The sequence below is a fragment of the Camelus ferus genome, chromosome 21 (genome assembly GCF_009834535.1).
Source record: "Camelus ferus isolate YT-003-E chromosome 21, BCGSAC_Cfer_1.0, whole genome shotgun sequence".
Classification (NCBI taxonomy): domain Eukaryota; kingdom Metazoa; phylum Chordata; class Mammalia; order Artiodactyla; family Camelidae; genus Camelus; species Camelus ferus.
The window spans coordinates 10,071,275-10,092,184 of record NC_045716.1 but is presented as its reverse complement, the minus strand read 5'-3'; the positions used below and the strand labels follow the sequence as shown (position 1 = coordinate 10,092,184).

General features: G+C 49.3%; 2 protein-coding genes across 2 annotated transcripts in view; both read left to right on the top strand.

Annotated features, from left to right (window-relative positions):
• DNM3 (dynamin 3) overlaps positions 1-201 on the top strand; it is a 475,573-nt gene extending 475,372 nt beyond the window's left edge. The window contains exon 22 of the mRNA XM_032463725.1: positions 95-201. Within this exon, the coding sequence (XP_032319616.1) occupies positions 95-161 (67 nt within the window). The 3' untranslated portion in view covers positions 162-201. The remainder of the gene's footprint in view (positions 1-94) is intronic.
• Positions 202-4,202: 4,001 nt separating this feature from the next.
• On the top strand, positions 4,203-19,404 carry C21H1orf105 (chromosome 21 C1orf105 homolog). The gene is made up of 7 exons (XM_032464753.1): positions 4,203-4,447; positions 4,489-4,678; positions 11,613-11,687; positions 13,591-13,658; positions 15,816-15,916; positions 16,024-16,091; positions 19,030-19,404. Exons 1-7 carry the CDS (start codon positions 4,203-4,205, stop codon positions 19,165-19,167), a joined length of 885 nt encoding a protein of 294 aa, XP_032320644.1. The 3' UTR covers positions 19,168-19,404.
• The last annotated feature ends 1,506 nt before the right edge of the window (positions 19,405-20,910 follow it).

Genomic DNA, 20,910 nt, shown 5'->3' with positions numbered 1-20,910 from the left:
CCTAGAGCTGCTGTGAGCTTACTTTGGTCTCCTAGGGATGGCAATGGTCACGTGAATCACTTTGGCCAAATGATCTCTTTCCATTTCTCTCCAGGTTTCTGTTCCAAGATTTGGCAAGATTCCCTGGTTTAGTGAGGCCAGCCTCATCAACAAGCCATTAGTGTTCAGCCTCCCCAGAAGGTAACAGCTCAGCCATGGGGGGCAAAGATTTCAAGCAAGGTGTCATGGAAGATGACTTCTGAAGGGTTGGGGCAGTTATCTGAGGGGCACGGCTGATCGGCTGAGAGACATAAGTCAAGTGCTCAAAAACCAGAAATGGTTTCTAAGACAAAAATGAGCCCTGAAAACAGGCCTGGCTGGAGGCAATGAGACCTCAGTGAACCTCCCTCTCCACCACCACTAAACAGTACACGAGAATTTGCCCATGGACACTGCCTTTCAAAACACTTCTTTCCTCTTTGTCATCTGACCTTTTCTTATTGTGTTAGTTTGAATTTGTCAAATTTTAACCATCAAAAGTCTAGAACCATAAATTCCTGCCTTTAGAGAGTAGCAATTTCCTGTCTTTAAACTTTGGGTCAGTCTCCTCCAATCTCACCAGTCCTGCGCTCTCAAACAGACCCTTCTGGAACACATTTCCATTTCTCACAGTTGGGGGAATTCATGTGTAGGGAGCTGCCACTTGAAAGAACCAGGTGTCCTCGTTCCTCCCCCATTTTTGATCTGCGGGTGTGGAGACAGACCTTGCTCTTAGAGGGGAGATGAAAGGAAGGGTGAGTGGGAGGTTGATGTAGGGGGTGAAGGGGAGACATCAAGGAAGACTAGGGAGAGGGCAGGCCAGGGGGGGCAAGTTTGCAGGCACATTGTGGATGAAAAGTTGCCTCCCTGGCATGGAAGGTCATTTGCTAGGAAAATTATGTTCTCTGAGAAGAGTCTTTTCTCCTGGTGGTGACTGTCACGGACCCTCCTGCCCTTGGATAAATGACTCCCCATGAGGGATAGTCCCTCCACAACCCCACTTCAATAACAGGTACCTTTGCTTTGTCTGCCGCACTTTTTAAAAATAAAATTCCCGGTGAGCAGCGACACAGTTCTGCGTATTTTCAGAGCACCTATGAAGTGTGTGTTGCTCAGCCCTGGGTTTTTTCCCATAACTCTGAATATATCTAAACTCCAGCTAATGTCTTAGCTTAAAGCAGGCAATCAGAGATTGACCAAACCCAAAGGTTTGTTTACTAAATAAAAACACACGTGACGTAGTTCTTTTTAAGAGTTGTTAGCTAACTTCAAGGATCAGGTGTGTAATGACAGTTTAGCACCTTTTAACTGGGGGCAGAGTACAAACTCACATGACACTGACTGTCAGAGGGACAGCATGAGTGAGCAGAGCCGACCAAAAGGGAATGCGATCACCTCCCTTCAGGGGAGGGACAGTCGGCCTCTCACAGTGTCAGCGCCACCTGCAGGCACGTGACCCCGGTGTCCAGATCTGCTGGTTTTTCCAACAATAGCAGAAATCTGGATTTTTGTGTGAAATGGCTAGTGTTTGACATCAAAATAGTGTAACATCCCACTATCCCATCCCATCCCACACCCCTTAGACCTGCCCCTGCAGCCAGGAGCAAAGCTCCCTGTGCACGGCTCCCTCACCCCCGGCTCCCTCGTTCCCTGTGCACAAGCCTTTGGTAGGAGGTGGGGAGGGGGGCGCAGGGCGGTGGGGCTTGACAGAGGCAGGCCCAGGACACACCTGGGCACCCTCAGAACCTCTCCCTTTCTCAGCCAAGGTCCTGGAGTGTCAAGGGGGGCAGCCAGCCGGGAAGGGAAAGGGTGGTTCTTCCTCCAGCCAGGCAAGCTGGAGCTACCTGCAGGGACGCTCTGCTCACATCTACCCTCGGAAGATTCGGGCCGCAGTCTCAACCCTTATTAGAAGTGGTGCTGACCCACCCACAAGAATTCTAAGGTGTCTGGGCAGCACCTGGGAGGTGCCCAGTCTTTTGAAAGGATGGTTTGTTGAAGTATCAACAATTCTTCTGGATTAGAAACTCCTCATCTGGCCAAAGGTCTACATTCCAAATTGTTTACTTTTGGCAAAACGCTTTTCTGAGACCTTGGTTAGGAAGTTCTGAATGTGCTTTAAGTATTAGCTCACTTTGGACCAGCAGTTCTAACACAGAACAGGCTGAAAAAAGAGAAGTGTGCTCAGAGCCCCCCTAATTGTGAGGTCTGGGGGCCTGGAGAAGAGGAGCCCAGGTTCTGAAAGTCACTGCCTGTGCAGACCGCTTCCTTTCAGGACTCTCTCAGGTTGGCCTGACCATGCTGAAGCCACACCCATCATCATCCTGGAAAGCCCTCAGGTCACACTGTGGGCCCTTTGTTGGAGATTACTGTGTGTTGAAAACAGTTCTAAAGTGGCCTCTGGTCTCTCCTGGTCAGTGTTTGGGTGTCAAGTCCAAGGCCAGCTGTTCACATATCAAAGACAAAGGCCGTGAAGGAGCTGGGTCAGAACCACCTCCGTGCTCTCCCGGGAGCTCAGGGAGGTGGTGGGAGAAATGAAACAATAAATGCCTCACGAACGCCAAACTCCCTGCCCACGCCTTTGTTATCAGTGAACAATGGACAATGAGCTCTTTCCTCACTAGGCAGGAGAGGTGCTCTTGGCAGAACCACCAGCGTTACAAGTTTCCATTTCTTGGGGTCCGGGGCATTCGCAGAGCCCCACACACAGGCTGTGATGCCCAGGCCCCCTGCACTGCTGCACGTCGTGGTCTTTACTCTGTAACAAAACGCACCACCGTGGCCAGGGGGCGGGTCACCCCGTGAAGAGAACTGGTGTTATCTCTGCAGCATCTCTGCTTCACCTCCTGCCTGGAAAGAAAGAAGGAATGTTCCAGAGGAAAAGTGCAGTTGGAAGGAGGAGACGTTCCGTGGGAGGGAAGGGGTGGACAGAAACCCCGAGAAAGCAAGGCGGGCATGAAAGCACTGCTCTTGGTAAACATCAGTAACTTCTGTGCAGGTCTTGCCAAGAAGGAGCTCTGGGGTGCATCTCACCCATTCAGTGTCTGCTTTTCTGAACAGCTTTTTTCTTGCCTTATTTGCACACTGTCTCTGACAAGCCACAGCTGGCACTGGTTAGTTCAAAACCAAAGGGACAGAGAAGCCAGAGTGACTAAAGAGGGGAAATCTTGTGGGAGCCCCACAGTGGCCTGGGGCCCTCCAGGATCGAGGTGGGGGCTACTCCTCAGGTGTCCCTGGTCTCCTGTCTGAAACAGCCAAGGGCCTGGCTCTTCAACCCAGGGACCGTGGCTCTAACCTGCTCTTGTTTTTCTTACTCAGATATCCTCACTCCTCTGCCACCTTTCTGCTTTCATCCAAGAAGGATATGAATTTGCCAATTTTATTCCAAGTTCCAGATGTCTTCTCTGAGGTACTCAAAAAAAAATTTTTAATTGAAAAGAAACCCATAGCTAGTTCCAGGGTGACACAGAATGTGAATGCGAAGGCATTTCCTGTCTCCTTAGCACAGCCGGAGTCTGGAACATCACCAGTGCTCACTAGAGATTTGCTGAATGAGGTGAATGAACGCCACCCTCCTCACCCCGTCCTGAGTGTCTTAGGGCTCCTGTCCACTCATACTAATTAAATAGGCATCTGGTTAGAGCATCAAAAAGGGAAGCCCCAGAAATTCACATAGAGGGATCTCCCCTGAGACCTTCAGGGACTGCCTCTCAGCCTGGGTCCAGAACCAATCCTGGTTTCTGGAGTCTCTAACCCCTCCCACCACCACGAGGATCCCTGTTGTCTCCCACCTACAACCCGCTAAACCCATGGAAGTTCACATTAAGAACTCCTCAACTCCCCCTCACCTCGCAGAAATCTACCACGACTGGCTGCTGGGTGACACTCATGGACACTGCCCCCCAGGGGGCTCCCCACTTTGAGGGTGTGTGCAATGGGCACCTGCCCCCCCCCCCCCGTGGAGAGAGAGAACCCTTGGGAACACGAACAATTTCTTCACCTGAAAATCGCAAGGCTAGCCCCCAGGGCTACTGCAGGCAGCACACGAGGCAGTGTCCCTAAAGCACTCGGCACAGTGCCCCACTCACAGCGACAGCCAAGCGTCAGCCCCCGTTAGGGACCAGCCCTCGCGTCAGGGGAGAGATGCTGACGGAGCCCTTTTCACTGGGCTGACTACAGATCCAGAGATGAGTAAGTCAGATGCCACCTACACGGAAGAGTGGGAGGACGGGACAGGTACCAGCCGCGGAACGAGTGTCAGAGACGAGAGAGGAGAGAGAGTCCTTGTGGGCGGAGGTGGGACGTCACCTGCGGGCTGGGGGAGGGGTGAGCAGAGATGGGGCGAGGGGATGATTCAAGAGACAGTGGCATCGGCCCTGGATCTGGAAGATCTTATTTCCACCAGCGGGAGAAGAGCCAGGGAAGCAAACACGTAGAGACTGAGCGTGCGGGAAGTGCTTGAAGAACGCCAAGGAATCAGGCCGGCAGGAGCCCGGGGCTTCGGTGGGAGGGAACCGAGGAGGTGGGTGGACCCAGCCTGAGTACCGAGGGCCGGAAGGCAGGAGGCCGGAGGGGACGTGCCAGGTTTACAAGCACAGGAGTGGTAGGGTCGGGGCTGTGTTTAAGAGTCAGGCACGAATCCCCAGACACCCTGGACAGGCAAGTACGTAAGACGTGCGCGGAGGGGGCCGAGCAGAGACAGGATTGATTGGCAGTTGCTGCAGAACCAACAAGGAGCATTCTAGTCACTCAGTCTGGTTGAACTTACTGAGACAGGTTCTCCCCTGCTACCGAGCGCCTCCTAGTCCCAGGTTTGCTCTGGGTCTCAGTGCACCGTGCCATCCGAGGCATTAAGTCTCTAGGCACCAGCCTGGCAGAGTGGGATGCGGGGAAGGAAAGCGTTGATAACGAGTGAGAGCCCAACCTCCCCAACCCCGAACTTCAGCATGTATAGAATTTCATAGTTGCAATATTCAAGTTCGGCCACTAGATGGAAGGCAAGAGCAGCAGCTTCCTCAGCCTGGCCAATAGGCTGAGCCCGGGAGACCCGGCTCTGGGCGGACCCTAGCCCGGAGGGCACAGACCCATTGCTCCTGCTGGGAAGGGGGTCTCAGGTACCTCTCCCTCACCCTCACCCTCACCCCCATCCCCACCTCTACCCTCTCCCTTTCCCTCACGCTCACCCTTAGTCTCACCCTCACTTGGGCTGAACCTCCACCAGTGAGTGTGGGTGGGTGTGTCTGCGTGGAAGAGAGTTGCCCTCACTGATTGGAAGGATAAGGAGGTGGGGGGGGCAGAATTTTACCTTTGCCATATGAGGGTTTGGCCCTGGGCCTGGGAATTAAGTCGGCAGACATTAACAGGAGAAGAATCATACAAATGTATTTGCTATAGGCTTTATGTGACGCGAGAGCCTTCATTAGGAAGTGAAGACCCAAAGTGGCAAAACCTGAGTGTTCAGTAGGTTAAGCAGAGGCAGTTGTTGGAAAGTAGCTAACCTGTGGGGAGGCTGAAGGAGGGTAAGAATTGTTTTAACAAGCTCTGTTTGTACAGAATTCTCTCAGCTTCAGCTTCGTGTTAGAATGTTGCTTTCCTCCTGGTATTAGGAGGACCTCTTCTGTATGGGGTTTTATCTCCTATCTTTAAGAAGAAAAGGAAGAGGGTCAGAGCACCCTTCTTGCACCTGCTCCTTTTTCAAAGTGTCTTAGCTCAAAATGATGCTGAGGCCAAAGTGCGTATTTGAGTGTGCTGCACAGGAACTCGGGATCCCTGTTCTGTTAGGACACCAGGCCGGTACTCACCTCATTTCCTTGCCTGCCACACAGACTCCTTCACATCTGATGCAGCCCCTAGAGTGAGCCGAGAGCACGATGGCCTGCACGTGTGTGCTGCTTCCTTCTGGAGAGAAAGAATGTATCTCGAGGGAGTGGAATGCACTGTCTCTGTGTCTTCCTTACTCCTCCAAGTCAGGGACCTGGTAGCCCTGCAGCCAACTGGAGGGCCTGGCCGCTGGGCACAGGTGCAAAGGTCCTGCCACTTGGCTCCCTTCCTCTCAGGGTGGAACTTTGAACATCCACCTTCCAAGTGGCCTCTCTGTCCTGCCTAGGGGCAGACTCGTGGCAGGGGCGGATGTCAGTGTGTCTGGAGCAGCATACCTTAATGAATCCACAGAGGCAGCAGGGAGACGGGGCGGGGGGCGGGTTGGGGGTGCGGCTCAGAGACGGAAAGACAGGGAGAGGGAGACACACAGCAAGAGACCAGAAGCCAGAGAGACACAGAGAGGTTAGGGGACAAAAAAAAAAAAAAAAGGAAACAGAAGAGGAGATGCAGTGCTAACAGGGAAGAAAAACAGAAAATGAAGACAGGGAAATGAGGCCTAAACATTTCCCCATGTGTACATCTGGGGGCGGCTTCTTTACTGGGCACGACTTTCGCCTGCTGTTTCCAGGCATCTACTCACAACTCCTCTGAGGCCTTGAAAGAGGACAGTGAACCAGATAGTTGGATAATTGAGGCCAAAGAGGTGACTCAGAGCTCACGGTCAGGACTGGGGGCGGGGCGGGGTGGCGGTCGGAGCGCCCCTGCTTGCCGCACGGCTGGCTGTAAGCGAGTCCGTGCGGGGGCGTAAAGCGCGCCCCAACACACGCACCCCACTCCTGACCCCAGCCCCTCTCTCCTGTCCTTGGTCTGGCTTTGCTGGCGAAGCTCCGGGGAAGACGCTGCGCAGCAGCGGAGACAGACGGGGCGGGGAGCAGAGATCGGAGGCCACGTCCACCTTCCTCACCCCCGAGAACAATCTTTACTGTTTCTCTCTCACTGACCCTCAGTGTTTGAAAGTGCACGACTGCCACAGAAGCTGCGTCGCATATTCTCCATTCCTGCCCCTGTTTTTGTTGCTCAAACACGTGTAACAACGATAAGTTTTAAAGCGAAGTACATGATGAAAACCACTGACCTGAAATAATGATATAAATATAAATAATGCAATAAAAACCGAGGTTAGTAAGTCTGGATGGTGGGCACATGGCTGTCAATGGTCTCGTGTATGTTTGAAATTTTTCCTAGTCAACAGTGAGAGTATTTTTTCAAACTAGGGTCAGCTTTATTCTTTAATTGAGATGGTTGGTATTGTCAGAAAGCAGGAAATTGCGGCATTATTATAGGGTTTTTTTTTTTTTTATTTTGCAAATAGTTCTCTGACCACTACTTTTTGGATTCTGAGGGCTGTAGGAATCCTTATGCCCTGAGATGCATCCTAAGAGTCCATTCTCCCCCTGAGGGAAGGGGGAGAGTGGACTCATTTCTTTGACCCTTCATCTAAAGAACTTTCTGGCTGTCGGAAGTAAAATAAATGTGCTATTGGGCAAATGTCTTACCCTTGCTGGGCCACAGGTTCCTCACCGTGTTCATCGACAGGTTGAGGCAGGTGGCCTATGAGGTGTGTCTCGCTGAAGGCAAGGGTTGGGGGAGGGGAGGAGCAGAGGGAAGACGGGAGGCAGATTTGTCATTGCCCCTCGAATCATGCTTGTGACGGCTATTTTTAAAGCCACCATCTGCTGCTTACATGTTTCAGTTTTTATGTGGACAGGTGTGTGTGTGTATACGTGTGTGTGTGAGAGAGAAAGAGAGGGGAGATGGAGGGGCAGGGGGAGGAAGAGAGAGAAACATAGTTCTTTTCTTTCCGAAAGATCCAAGGAGGCCAAGGACTTGGGCCACGAGCCAGAGTTGAGGGACCTCGGTGGATGTTGAGCTCAGGTATGAGGGTGTTCCCAGTTGTGAAGGCCTTCTGGGACCTGGCTGAGCTCTGCATCACCCCTTGACTTAGGCTACAGAAGGGTGCTCTCACTCTCCTGTCACCATGGCCACCTGCTGTCCTGGGGACAGCTGCTGGGAAATGAGAGCCCCAGGAACATTTCAGAGCTTCTCTTCTTGGTGGCTCTGACTCTGCAGATGAGACAGCACAGGGCCTGTGCTCTGAACCACTGGGCGTTCCTGCTGGTGCGCTGAGCGGGCTGTAAGGAAACCGAGAGTGAGAAGGCAGTGCTGCCGAAGGAGAAGGCCCTGGTGTCAGGGCTGGGAAAGGGAGCGAGACAGGAGGGAGGCAGCTGAGGCCCAGGGCACAGGCAACCCCAAACTGTTTGCATCCACGTCTTTGTGGACCGTCCAGGCAGCTGCCTCCCACGTGTGCAGACACCCCCGGGGCCCTCGCCCTCCTCTCCAAATGAGGCGAGGGAGAGGCTCTTGGAGACAAGGCTTTGACAGTGAGTCTTAGGTGGAGTCACCGCCACAGTCCTGGCGGAGGTGACAGAGGCCACACACCAGAGACTGGTTTTCACTTCCACATAGAAAGTGTGGGCCGGATGAGAGTTGGTCTCTGTCCTTTGGCCACAGAGACCAGCAGCCTTAGGGAGTGGGAGGCCCAGAGCATTTCTGTGGTTGACCCAGTCGAGTTTCTCATAGAGCCAGGCCAGACTGCCTCCCAGCCAGGGCTTTTCCCCAGCAGGGATTTGTCACACAGAAACGTCCTGTAGCGCCCCCCTGAAGACAGCATTAGTGTGATAGTGGTTGTCACATGCGTGTCTTGTGTTTTAGGTGTTTATGTACATATATATGTTAGTTATGTCTGCATTTATACCGTTTAAAATGCTTACAATGACTCGTTCATTCAGCCAATACATGTTGAATCCCTGCTGTGTGCCGATTCTGAGACGGGTTCTGGAGTCCCATCCCATTTCAGGTCGGTGGTGTGCATCAGTCCTTCCCTTCAAAGCTAATATTTGTCACTGTGGGTGGTTGATCGGTATAAACAGGAGGCGCCTTAGGAGAATGTAGGGTAGTTTCCGTGGTGGTCATGAGCTTTCAAAGCTTGAGAGTCAATGGGAAAGAAATCATTAAAAGAGTTCTTGGTGGTGAGAAAATTGAAAGTCAGCCTCTTATATAGCCCAAGATATGTGAGGAGTGTTCTTGCTCTTAAAGAACTCTCAGCCTGGTAGAGGAAACAAATATATTTTAAAAAGAAGAAAGAGAAGGTGAATGCAAACTGCAACAAGAGTGGCCAAATCCACGATGGACGCAGAGAGGCAGACGCCCAGGTTGGGGGGGTCAGGAGAGAGATTTTCTGAGAAAGAAACATCTAAGTTTCATGGTAAAGAGGAAGGAGTTTACAAGGCCAGATAGGGCAGTATGTGTAATGTTTTCCCCTCAGATTCTGAAGGATGGTGGCCATCATGGTTTGGTACCCCGGAGTCACCCGCTCAGCTGTCCTTAACCTGGCGAGCTCCCGCCGCGCACCTTGCAGATATCAGCAGGTTACATTTGTTGCTCGATCTGCAAGGAGCCAGGTAGTTCCAGTCCCTGCAGGGTCTAGCTGTATTCTTATACAGAAATCAGAAGTCCAGAAAAGGTGAGGGCATCAACTACAGGAAACACTAGCATTTGCTTCTAACTCTAGTAGAAGCGAACTTGCCCAAGGATTCTCCCCCACCCCCCACACACCTGTCCGGATCTTCCTCATCCTTTCAGACCAAGCACTGATGCCACTTCCAAAAGCCCTTCCAGATTCCTCTAATGGGATGTGGTCTCTCTCTTTGCCAAAGGCCTGGAAGCATCCTCGCTTCTTCAGTGGTATCTATAGAGCATCCAGCCTTGAATCGCAGTCTCAGAGGAGGGTCTTAGTCTCAGAACTCAAAGAAGTAGGAAGCAGAGGGAAAAGCCTAGGCCCCAGGGGATCCCACCCCCAGGGTCTTGGGAGGATAAGGGAGAGGGTTAGATGGGCCCAGAATCAGAGGAGTCAGCACACGGGCCGTCCTCTCTGCCTCCCTCCACCCGCCCAGCCCCAGACAGCCTGGCCACTGCGGGCTGTCCTCACCCGAAGGGTATTTGCCAGGTCATTCTTCCAAGTTGTTGCACAGTGTTCCTAGGTTGGAATGTCCACCCCTGTCCTTGCTCACCGCCCCCCCCAGCAGCTCCCTAAGCACAGTTTGTTCTTTTAACCCTCCTGACTGTTCCTTCAATGCTCACCCCCTCAATGTGAGCTCAGTGACTCTTTTCCAGGTCCCTGTGGCCTCCAGACATCTCTGTTTTTGTGCCTCCAACACCGACCCACTTGTTGGTACACAGTCTGCTGGGTGGTGGGCCTTCTGAGGTCAGAAGCTGTGTCTTACTTATCTCAGTGTCCCCGGTACCTAATGAATGGACAAATCAGCAAGTCTGGATTCTTCCCCAGCCTTCGTTGGGGCCAGACATTCCCGCATTCATCTCTGTGACCCCATCCCAGCACCCGCCGCGTGGTGGCTTCACAGTGAAGCTTTGTTGTCAGGTGGATGAATCCAGTTGTTCCCACTCATACTTGAACATGCCAGCCCACCGCGTGGTGAGACTGAGCTGATTCTTGTAAAAATGGCCTATAAAGATGAAATATATTTCAAATATTTGTCAAAAGAATCCAACTCTGTGCATAGCTTTCAGTCCTCAGACCCCCAATAATGCCTCTCTCAAGTGCCACATGCCTGTCACGGGACTGACTGGCAAAGGTCACCTTAGGAGAGCCGTGCCCCAGGCACTCCCCACGCTGCACAGATACGTTCCTCCTCTTCCTGTTCCGCACACCTCCCAGGGCAGCAGGGGCAGGTAAGGGCACACATGCAGAGATAGGTCACCAAGTTCCCTCCCCTCCTCCTCTCCCCTGTAGTCTACGTATTCTGCACCTCATGTGAGCCCATCTCCCGACTCTGATGTGAATGTGAATGGGGAAGTTGCCATTTGCTCCCTAACCCAACCTTCGCCTGCGATGCAAATGAGACCCCTATGCTGCAGGTGCCAGTGCTCCGAAGCCCGCCCCGCCCTTCCACCCCTTGGCAGAGGTGGCGTCAGCAAGAACTCAGTGTTTGCAGTGAGCGGACAGGGCGCCCCCCTCTCCCTGCGCTGGCCTCTGTCCCCGGAGGAGGGAGGGGCTCAGGACCCACACACCAGCTCCACTTCTGCCAAGGGCTTCCCTGGTGGCTCTCGGGAGGTGCAGAAGGGACCAATGGGGCTAGACAGTGTAGGCTTGAGAGCCAATGGCGGGCCAGAGTGAAGGTGTGAGAAAAGAGGATAGTATTTCAGAGGTACCAGTGAAAGGAGGTTCACAGAAGACAAGTGTTCATTTTTCTCAGGCTGTCGGAAATCCTGAGCTTGTCTGCACGAGGGAGCTTTTGTATGAAATGTGGGAAGTGTGCCACCTAACTTGAGTGGCAGCCTCTCAGACTGCATGCTTGAGTTGGACAGAGCGACCTTCCTGGATTTCTGCCCCCAGCCCCATCCCCCTCTGCCAGCTGTCTTACACCTGGACCTGGGGATGCAGCGGCCCCAGGCCACTACCTAGTCTGTGACTCACCCCCTCCTGCCTAAACCCTCTCTGAACTGACCAGCTGCAGCCAAGCCTGGGTTCACTGTCCACCCAGGATGGGGCTGAAACTGGAGCGTCCACCTCTGTTTCGTGGAGGGAATCAAGGAGCCACTGTTACCTGTCTTACCACGCCACCTTTCCCCACTTCCTTGCTGCCCCAGATAACCCACCGTCTGTCTCCTCACCTCTCTCTCTCTCTCTCCCCCCGCAGGCCGGGAGGACCCAGAGAGACCCCGTGCTGATCAGAAACAAGCAGCTGTGCTCCACGTGCCAAGAAAAGAAAATGGTAGGCCAAGGGGATGACAGGTGTGGGCGTGGGCACCCCCAGGGCCAGCAGAGAGAGTTGGTGATGGAGCCCCGTGTAGGGAGGGCTGTGAATGAGCTGGCCTTGGGAGCACCGTCACCTGACATGATACCATAAACCTCCCCGTTTTCAACAAACCAAAAGTGAACCAAGGCAGATGGGTCCAGAGGGGAAGGGACGAGAAGAGCCACTCTGCCTGGGGCCCTTGGGTAACTGCACCCTGCAGAGGTGCCAGAGGTCACAGACCTTCTTCTCCCCTTAACATGTTTCCAGCAGGCGCACACAATGCCGTCTGCCTCCAGCATCACAGCCATGAAACCAGCTGCTTCCTCTCAGGGTTGTCATAAATTCAGTCACCACCTCAGGGAGAAGGCTGGGGAGAGATTCTCTGTTACTTTCTGGCTATAGGGGTTGCCTGAAATGGGGGGGGGGATGGGGAAGGAGGGGTAGGGGCAGGGGAGGTTCAGGAAAGAAGGGTTATCAAAGGGATGCGGGCAACACAGGGACAAAATTCTGCCATTTGTCAGAGTTGCTAAAGAAAGAGGCGTGTGTCGGGAGGCATGTCCATGCTGTCCGTGTTGGAGTGGGGACTTGGGTCAGTTTAAGAAGTAGGTTAGGGGCCGTCGGAGGACACATCAGGCTTGGGTGGGAGGTTAATTTAGCTAAATGGTTAGGTTTGGGTTTGGGGAGGGTCTCTGCGGCTCTAATAGCCTGTGATTCTCCTTTGACTCGGGGAAGAAGAGTGAGGAGTGGAAGAGAAAAAGGAAACACGAGAGGCCCCTTGGATGAGTTCCTGGCAAAAGTGCTTCCACCGAGAAAGCGCTTCTCTGGGTTTGTGAAACTTTTGTGTGGCGTTTGGAAATGTAACCGAAGCCACCGACCAGAGTGTCTCTGGGCGTTACAGTCTCTGTTCGCGTTCTGCATAATTAGGGCCACAGTGTTCCATACCAGCATGGACCGGAACCTGGGACACTGGGCTGGGGGTTTCTCCTGGTCCGGTTCCTGGAAGCCCTGGTGTCCACATCTGGAATGCGCTGAGCCCGGGCTGAGCGGGCCCCGGCCAGCTGGCTCGCTCAGCGCCCCGGCAGCCGCTCTCTTTCTCAGGACCTCTTTGCTGACCTTTGCTCTTGCCGGAACCTTCCTGGAGTGGAAGCACACACGGTGGTTTATCGTTCTCCGTAGATGCCAAAAGGAAGGGCCTCAGACACCAAGGTGTCCAAGGGCCCGTCCCTGCTGCTGTCAGAGCCGGGGGCACACAGAGCATGGCGGGAAAGCGGGAGGGGACAGAATGAGGGTGACGTCCGCTCGCCTGACTCTGTGCAGTTGCACCTCCACTTCCTTCTGGGGCGGGGACCTGGGGGGAGCTGCTCATCTGCTCTGCCCACTGGGACCCCTCCGTCCTCAACAGGGGGTTGAATGGAGATGCTGGGAAAGGTATAAAAAGACTCCTGAAAAAAGAAGCTTGATATAGGGTATGTACAGAAACCCCACAGCTAACGTCAAACTCAGTGGTGAAAGACTATTTTCCCCTAAGATCAGGATCAAGATCAAGGTGTCCTTTTGCCACTTCTGTTCATGATTGTACTGTACTGTCTAGTCAGCTAAGGCAAGAAAAAGAAATTAAAAGCATCCAGATTAGAAAGGAAAACATAAAACTATATTTGCAGGTGATGTGATTTTATATATAGATAGAAAGTCCTAAGGGATCCACAGAAAAATCTACCAGAGCTAATAAAGGAGTGCGGCAGAGTTACAGGACACAAGATCAATGTACAAGAAAATGACTCATATGAAATACAACTCGAGCTTGCTGAGGTGGTGCGTTCTTTCTTTAAATCAGCCTGCAGTTTGGGGGCCTTGTCCTACATGAGACTTTCTTCCGTAGGTACGACCAACAACTGTGGTGATCCCAGATGACCTGAAACTACCCTTTGCAAATTTAGTGGATCGTAGGTAAGTCAGAGATTTAAATCAGGACACAGCTTTAATTCTGGTTATATTCGTTTGGGGACACAGGATAATGGATTGAGAAACATAATCAGTAAAATGTTTAAGGAATGCTTAAGGGATGGGCCTTTGGAGCGGTTTTATTTTCTGGTTAAACTACAGAGTTAGACCAAAAAAGTTGTTTTTACCTTTTGGCTTGAATAGCTGTTGAAAGTACTGTAGAAATTCTAACCTTCCTTTCCACCTTCATAAGAACAGTGCAAGGAAAAGAGGATAGGCGATTTCTTTGATAACGTAGGCAGAACTCAGTACAGATTATCCATGCAGATGACACATCTCATTCATACAGTATGGGAGATTATACATAATCTGTCTTGGGTCTAGGACATCCTGTGCTACTTTAGAGTAAGAAAATTCCTGTTATCAGTTTGTTTGGTTGTCATTTGCTGCTTTCTTATCAGGTATATCAGAAATCAAATCCAGTCAAAGTTTGATCACTTGGATTTCAGGGTTTTTTCCTTCTATATTTAACCACCAGACAGAGAAGACTCAGTTTTCACTTCCTTAAAAAACGCAAAACATGGAGTGACCCCAGATAACACCCCAAGATAGGCAGACGTGCCTTGCAGTAGATGGTTGAAATGTAAACATACAGTCACCCTCACGTATGCCCAATTGTGTGTGATCTAATGGCGGCCTTTAATTTCCCCCCATACAGAGAGCAATAACGTGGGGAAATAAATAGGTCTTTTTGTGAACTTATGATGGACAGCAGTAGATGTTATGATTCTCTGTAAGAGCTCAGGGCCTTTTGTACAAACTAATATGTAGACTCAGATGCATCAAAACCATGTACTGGCCCAAGTAGACAGGGTCGTGGAGGAAATGGGGACCCGAACAGTACAAGCTTCAGCACTGATAACATTTACCTCCACCGACTCTTTATAAGTGCTCTTAATATCAGATCACAATAGAAGTAATTCTAATAAATATTCTTTACAGACTTTCAATGGAAAACTAAACTATTTAAATTCAGGAATTTCTGAGCAAGAAGGTCGCTCTTCTGTGAGAAAGACTTTCGAAATTTTTTGTCCCGTTTTATTTATCTTACAAGTTGGATACTTTAAAGACACAAATCCTGAATCATTGATTGGTTTTATTTTAAACAAATACCTCTTATTCTTTTAAAGGTTAAGACCAACGGTTGAACCAATCCTGAAATCATGTCACCCCAGCCAGAACTATCATTAGATTGGTCTTTTTTTTTTTTTTTCAGTGTAATGAAGGAAAATATACTACTTCTATTTGAGATTTAGCTAGTGTGAGTATAAAGTAAGGTCCTGGTTCTGTTCGTAGCTTATAAAATCTGGCCTCACAGTATTTCAACCTCACAACATCTATAGGCAGATGGAATTGTCCTCACTGAAATAATCAGGGTTTTTTTAAGTGACTTTAATTATAGTCAGTGTAAGAATTAAATAATGTTTGTTGATTGGAAGGAATGAAGGAAAGAGGGGGAGGGAAGGAGGGAGGAAAAGAGAGAGGAGGTAAATATGAGTGGATAGATATACATTTGTTGAATTATAGTTTAGACGGATCTTAAACTATTCAGTCTTACAAATACCACATTCTTGTTTGCCCAAAATGGGTAATAGAAGGTATTTTTCATTTTTCTTAGTCTCGGTGAGTCCTCCAGTGGCAACTGAATAAAATTAACTGGCTGGACTGGCCATATTTTTGGTAACAAGGTAAAAATAATCTCAGAAAATCTTTGTGGAAATAGATACCATGAAATGAGTGGAGAGAGATAGCCCATCAAGTTCACAGATCGGACAGTCTTTAGAAATAAAGCAATTTAAACTAACGTAGAAATGTAGAAAAAGTTTGAGCTTTTGGTTGAGGGTCACTTCCACAGTTTTAGCTACAAAGAGAAATAGGAAGTGGTCAAAACATTTTCTCTAAAATTGGAGCATTCTAACCAAAATATGCTCAGTTTTGCACTTGATGGTAGATTACTGATCTGGAAGAATTGTTACTTTTTTTTTTTTTCTGGGAACTGAAGGATTCTCTCCTTAATCCCTTCTATTTTTAGACTGTACATGTTCTGACAGTGGAATAAAACATTTCTTAAATGCAGGGTTGTTTGTTTTCTTTTTTTATCAGAATCCATGTAAATACCATTAAGGAGAAAGAACTTCAAAAGCAGTGGTTGTTGGCCTGTCACTGCTCACTGCTGCAAAGTGGTCTGAACGCCAGGTTAACAGGTGCTGGTTTCAAAAGACCATCTGCGTTTTAAAATGCATAAAGACACATTCCTTTCCACCAAGCCCTAGCCGAGTGACTAATGTGTTTTCTTGCTCCTTCCAATCAGAACGATGCATCCTCATCCACCAAAAGCCCGGGCTCTACCCAAACGTTCTCGTGATGACATCCCAACAGGTTTGCTTCCTTTTGGAGTACTTGCAGGGGGAGACCTACCACCCCCAGCGTAGTAGAATGGAAAGTTTAACCTCTAAGATAATTTCTAAATTTCCTGAACAAATTCCCTTTCTCTAGCCCTTCTCTTTCACGTACTGCTTATTGACCTGTTTCGTTGGGTCTACAGCCCTCTCTTCACTCCGTCCCCTCTTCAGACCTCGCTGGCCCTTCTCCATGTTGTTGTGTTCCTTCCCTGGTCCTCACCACGCTGCAGGGCTCTGCCCCCTTCTTTCTAAAGATTCCCGTCATCCACCTGCTGGAGAATTTCCATATGGGTGGGGCACAGAGTAGATAATCCCCTTCTCAGGCAGTCCTGATGGTACCAATTTAGGTGGGAAGGGAGGTATATCCCCACAACCCTGGAATGGCCTCACCAAGCCCTGAACCTGCCCTTCCACAGGCTCCTTCAAACACCTGCCTTCTCGCAGCAGCTGTCCTGTGCTATTCTTATGCTCACTTGCTGTTAGTAGGAAAAAGGACAGCGACTCTATCTCCAGCTTCAGCACTGACCTAAGTCTTATCTTGTAGAGAAGCCAACTCTGGGCTGGTGAAGTGGGGAGTGGGTCCTTGTTTGGAGTGATGTACTTCAAGGCTTTAACGCAGTATAGGCTGTCACTGTAGTAACTTTGCCCATCTTCTCATTTACTGCCGTATTAACTGAAGCCACCTTCAGTTATTTTCTTTTATGTGATGTATGCACAGTGAGGAACATCAAGATTACTTTCTTCACTTTGTGCAGTTGGGAAAGTCCAAGCTCTGTCCTGGGAGGTGGCAGGGGAGCTAGAGCCAGAATTGAACTGAGAAGCCATCTGAAAAAAAAAAGAAATTTGAGAATAGAAAGGGTAGCCAAGGGGTTGTCTAAAGGGAGGACCAGAGACTCAGGCGACAGCTGAGGTTTTGAGATAGCCACTCCAGAGGAGTGAAAGTCCCAGTCCCTTCTTACGTATCCAAAAATACTGGCCTAGCCCACAGCTCTCATTTAGCCAAAGTGGACTGAAAGTCCAAGAGCTAAGAGCATCCATCCAAAGAAAGCTTCCCCCTCTGCTGTTCTCTGGCCCACAACCTCCTCATTCTCTTGAAGAATGTGCATTTGGTTCAGGTCTCTGTCCCAGACACACAATCATTCTGAGTCTCCCTTGAACCTGGATTTTTTTCACGTGAAACATACATGTGTGTGCACACACTCACACAGTTACATGCCCTTCCCTCAGCACCAATGTTTATTTTCTGATTCTACAGGACAATGATGTGATAAGATGCCTTTCATAAACTTATTAACTGTGGGAGTGTATTCAGCTACCAATATAAGAGCCCGGCTTGGTGTACCTAGATCAGCACGTTACGTTCTGGACAGACCTAGTTCTTGCCCATAGAGTTCATCCAAGGAGAGCAGTCTTGGAGGTGGGCTTTGGGGAGAGTGCTCACGGAGCTGAAGCTTGCTAGATCTATGTTTGATTCCAGTCGCGACCCTTCTGAGCTGAGCTTTGCTCTTGGTGTGCTCTCTAAGGTCACAGAAAAAGTCTTGGAGCGGAGAGATCTGTGTTCAGGTCCCAGTTTTGCTATACAGGTTTGGCCACGTTGTTGAAACTCTCTGGGTCACTGTGTTCCCACCTATAAAACAGAGAAGCGCTTTGCCCACCCCCGCCACGTGGAGCCAGACACTCAGTACAAGCAGCCTTCACCTTTGATCAGCACAGAAGAACTGCTGACGCTGCCCCAGCCGCACCGGTTTGGACACTTAGACGTGTCCCTGTGCAACACTGGTTGCTCATTGCTGCCACCCACCTGTGCCGCATGGCCTGTGGACATGCCACAGATACCAAATGGCTGACTCATCCCAGTGACTGTGACTGCCGGTGACTGATTCATTTTATAGATCACAACAGTGAGGTCTAGTATTTTTCAGGATTCAGCTAAACTTTATAATGTTATCAAAAATTATTAGTGAAAACTAAGTAAATGGAAAGAGCCTGTATCTATAAGCAATGGGCTTTCTTCTGAATTTGTTTATCTTGACTTTGGCCTTGAGCCCAGAGTTCCACGACACTCATGGGCTCTTGGTAGAGCTGCTACCACCTGGCTTAGGTCAGCCGCCTGCCACGGCGGTGAGACATGGTACAAAGAGCGCTGGGTTAGGATGAGGGCGATGTGGCTTCTGGTCCTCAGTCCATCATGGCCCTCTGTTTCCTCTTCATTACAGCAATGAGACTGAACCGGGTCCTGGCTTTGTGATCTTGTGACGTGTCTTAGCTGGACTAAGGAGCTTGTTCCAGAGAATTCAGGACTCCAGTTCCCTTAGTCATTCAGTGACTTCCAGTGGGAAGATGTCATTTCATGCACTGATTCACTCTCCTTCACAATGTGTAGTCTGGAAAAGTTGAATATTAACCAATTTTTGTAAATAAGCTCATATTCAAAGAAGAGATCAGGATGGTAAGGATTTTAAGCAGCCCTAAAATAAATTATTTCATAAAATGAAGATACCTTTTGAAATGCAAGTACATTTCCCCTAATGTGGCCTTTTCATAAGATCATGTTTGTTTGTTTGAAGAGCAGAACCACGTATGTGTCCCCAAAAAGTCTTCTGAGGATTGAATCCTCTTTTCCCTTTGACTCTCATTACAACTCCAGACACACTTTATCTTCATGTATAATTTAGTTGGCAGTGTTTCCAAATATCTGAGTTTTGCTTCTAAACACTCCTTTCTGGTCTCTGACAAGATTTGTAAAGGCTTATGTGTTGTAGGGCTAAGATGGTTCTATTAATAGGAAGTCTCATGTGAATTTTGAAGCTGTTTTATAAGGTTAAGGAAGTCTTTGGTAACTTGGGTTATTTTGAGGAATTTTTAAAAATAGAATGTAAGGCGCCCTTGTCCTTTCTTCTCGCACTGTCCTCCAGAGAGCGTTCACCATAGACTGCCCATCCTGGGCCCCAGGACAGCTGTCTTCCATGGGCTGCTGTCAGATGCCTTCACAGCTTTGCAGGAGACACAGCTCTCTTCCTTGCCCAGAAAGGGGCCCATGGACAAGTCAGTGAGGCAGTGAGTGGTCGGAGCTCATCACCCACCGGACCCTCAGGGAAAGAGCAACCTCACCGAGCCAGTTTCTGACACTAGTGCCTTCTCATAATTTCCTCTTAGCATGAAAAAGATGACCCAGTGCTGCCTTCCTGACCATTGCTGGAATACTGCCTCTTGCCATTTCTCCTCTGGCTCGTTTCTCCTAGAGACCAAATGGTTCGTGGCACACGATGATAAAGATGTGGTGATTAAAATGGAACATTTTGAGTGGTGTTCATTTTGTTTTGTTAAAGATTCTTTATAGTAGAAGACACATCTTTCCGTTTGCAAGACGTGAATTTTCTGTGAAAATCATTTCTCCTTTCAGGGCAGGGGGCCAGAGATGGTTCCCGGGGGCTCCTCATGAATTCAGCCTAGTAAGGATAAAGGAGAGAGGTGGGGGTCGCTCTACCGTCCTTATCTCTGTCCTGTTAACTCTGGTAGATGACAGAGTGCTGTGAGGCAAGGGCTGAAAAATGGCCAATGATTTGCCGTGGCCACCATGCAAGACAGGAACAGTGTCTTTTCTCGCCTTCCTCCTATCACCTTCTTGGTGCCTTGCATATAACTGCTGTTCACCTAATGTGTGTTCAGTCAAATCCAAACCAAATGCTTATGTTTTGTAGTTTGATTACTTTGGTTTGAGGATGTCTATCTCCAGCTCTGTCATAGTCCATGCGTCTGAGGGAGATAAAGGAAAACTCTAGACTTGCAAATATTATATGAGTGCATACACTCCATGCTCAGCTTCAGGAGGGCTCACATTTTAAAAAGCCCCCTCCATTCTTTAGGGGACAATAGCTTCACGGAATCCCAAGTTCCTGACTCAATGGTACACTGGACCAACATGTGAGAACCAACCTCCGTGCCGACCGTGTTTGACGAGTGGGCTTCAGAAATCTCTCACAAATGGCCTGGCAGCTAAATTGACCTGATTTCTTGCACACACACACACACACACACACACACACACACACAAACCCCCAAAGCAGAAAAACTTGCTCAATTGCCTTATATTCCTGGAAGGCTATGGATTCTTGGTTTCGGTTCATTTAGAGTTCAAGGATTCCAAAAATAGCATGCACTTCCTTTCAAGGTAAGGCTGTACGCATGAATTATGATCCCATTTCAGATCATTGTCAGAGGACAGACAAATCACAGATAAAGATGTTTCCTTTATTTTTTGCAAATTATCATATCCAGTAGAAGGACTTGGGGTAGCTGTACCCATGCATTAGGGAAGGATACATGCCCCCAGTAGGATTGTTTGGAGACTTTGAGGTAATCTGAATAACATGGTAATATGAACGTTATCCCCAAACCTCTCGTAAGTGGGCCGGGATAATTTCTTCACTGTAAAAATCTACTTGTGATGTTATTCCCAGTTCAAAGTCATACACGGTTCAGATTAGGTTTTTTTTTTTTTTAATATGGATAATCTTGGGTAGATTTGTTTGTGTGTTTCAAGGCTAAAGCCTGATTTTACTGTTTTAAAAATAAATGACTCTTGTTATAATAAAAATCCACAGACATGAGTCAGATTTACTCCTACTCTTTTATCTTGATTCACCCCAACAGGGAACTTAAAAACCAATTAATCAGTACAATTTCTTTACTGCCAGGAATAGAGAGAAATACTATGCTTAGGAGAATCCATGCAAAAAATCAAGTATGTAACACAAGGGCATTGTTACCTCCAGTCCCAATTTAACCTTGGGAAG

What these genes read in the sequence shown, in the direction of transcription:
- C21H1orf105 (XM_032464753.1), top strand. Translation starts at nt 4,203, where the DNA reads ATGAGTAAGTCAGATGCCACCTACACGGAAGAGTGGGAGGACGGGACA. An exon ending in CAGACACCCTGGACAGGCAA is followed by an intron (nt 4,679 to 11,612) that starts GTACGTAAGACG and finishes CTCCCCCCGCAG; the next exon opens with GCCGGGAGGACCCAGAGAGA. An exon ending in TCGTGATGACATCCCAACAG is followed by an intron (nt 16,092 to 19,029) that starts GTTTGCTTCCTT and finishes ACTGTCCTCCAG; the next exon opens with AGAGCGTTCACCATAGACTG.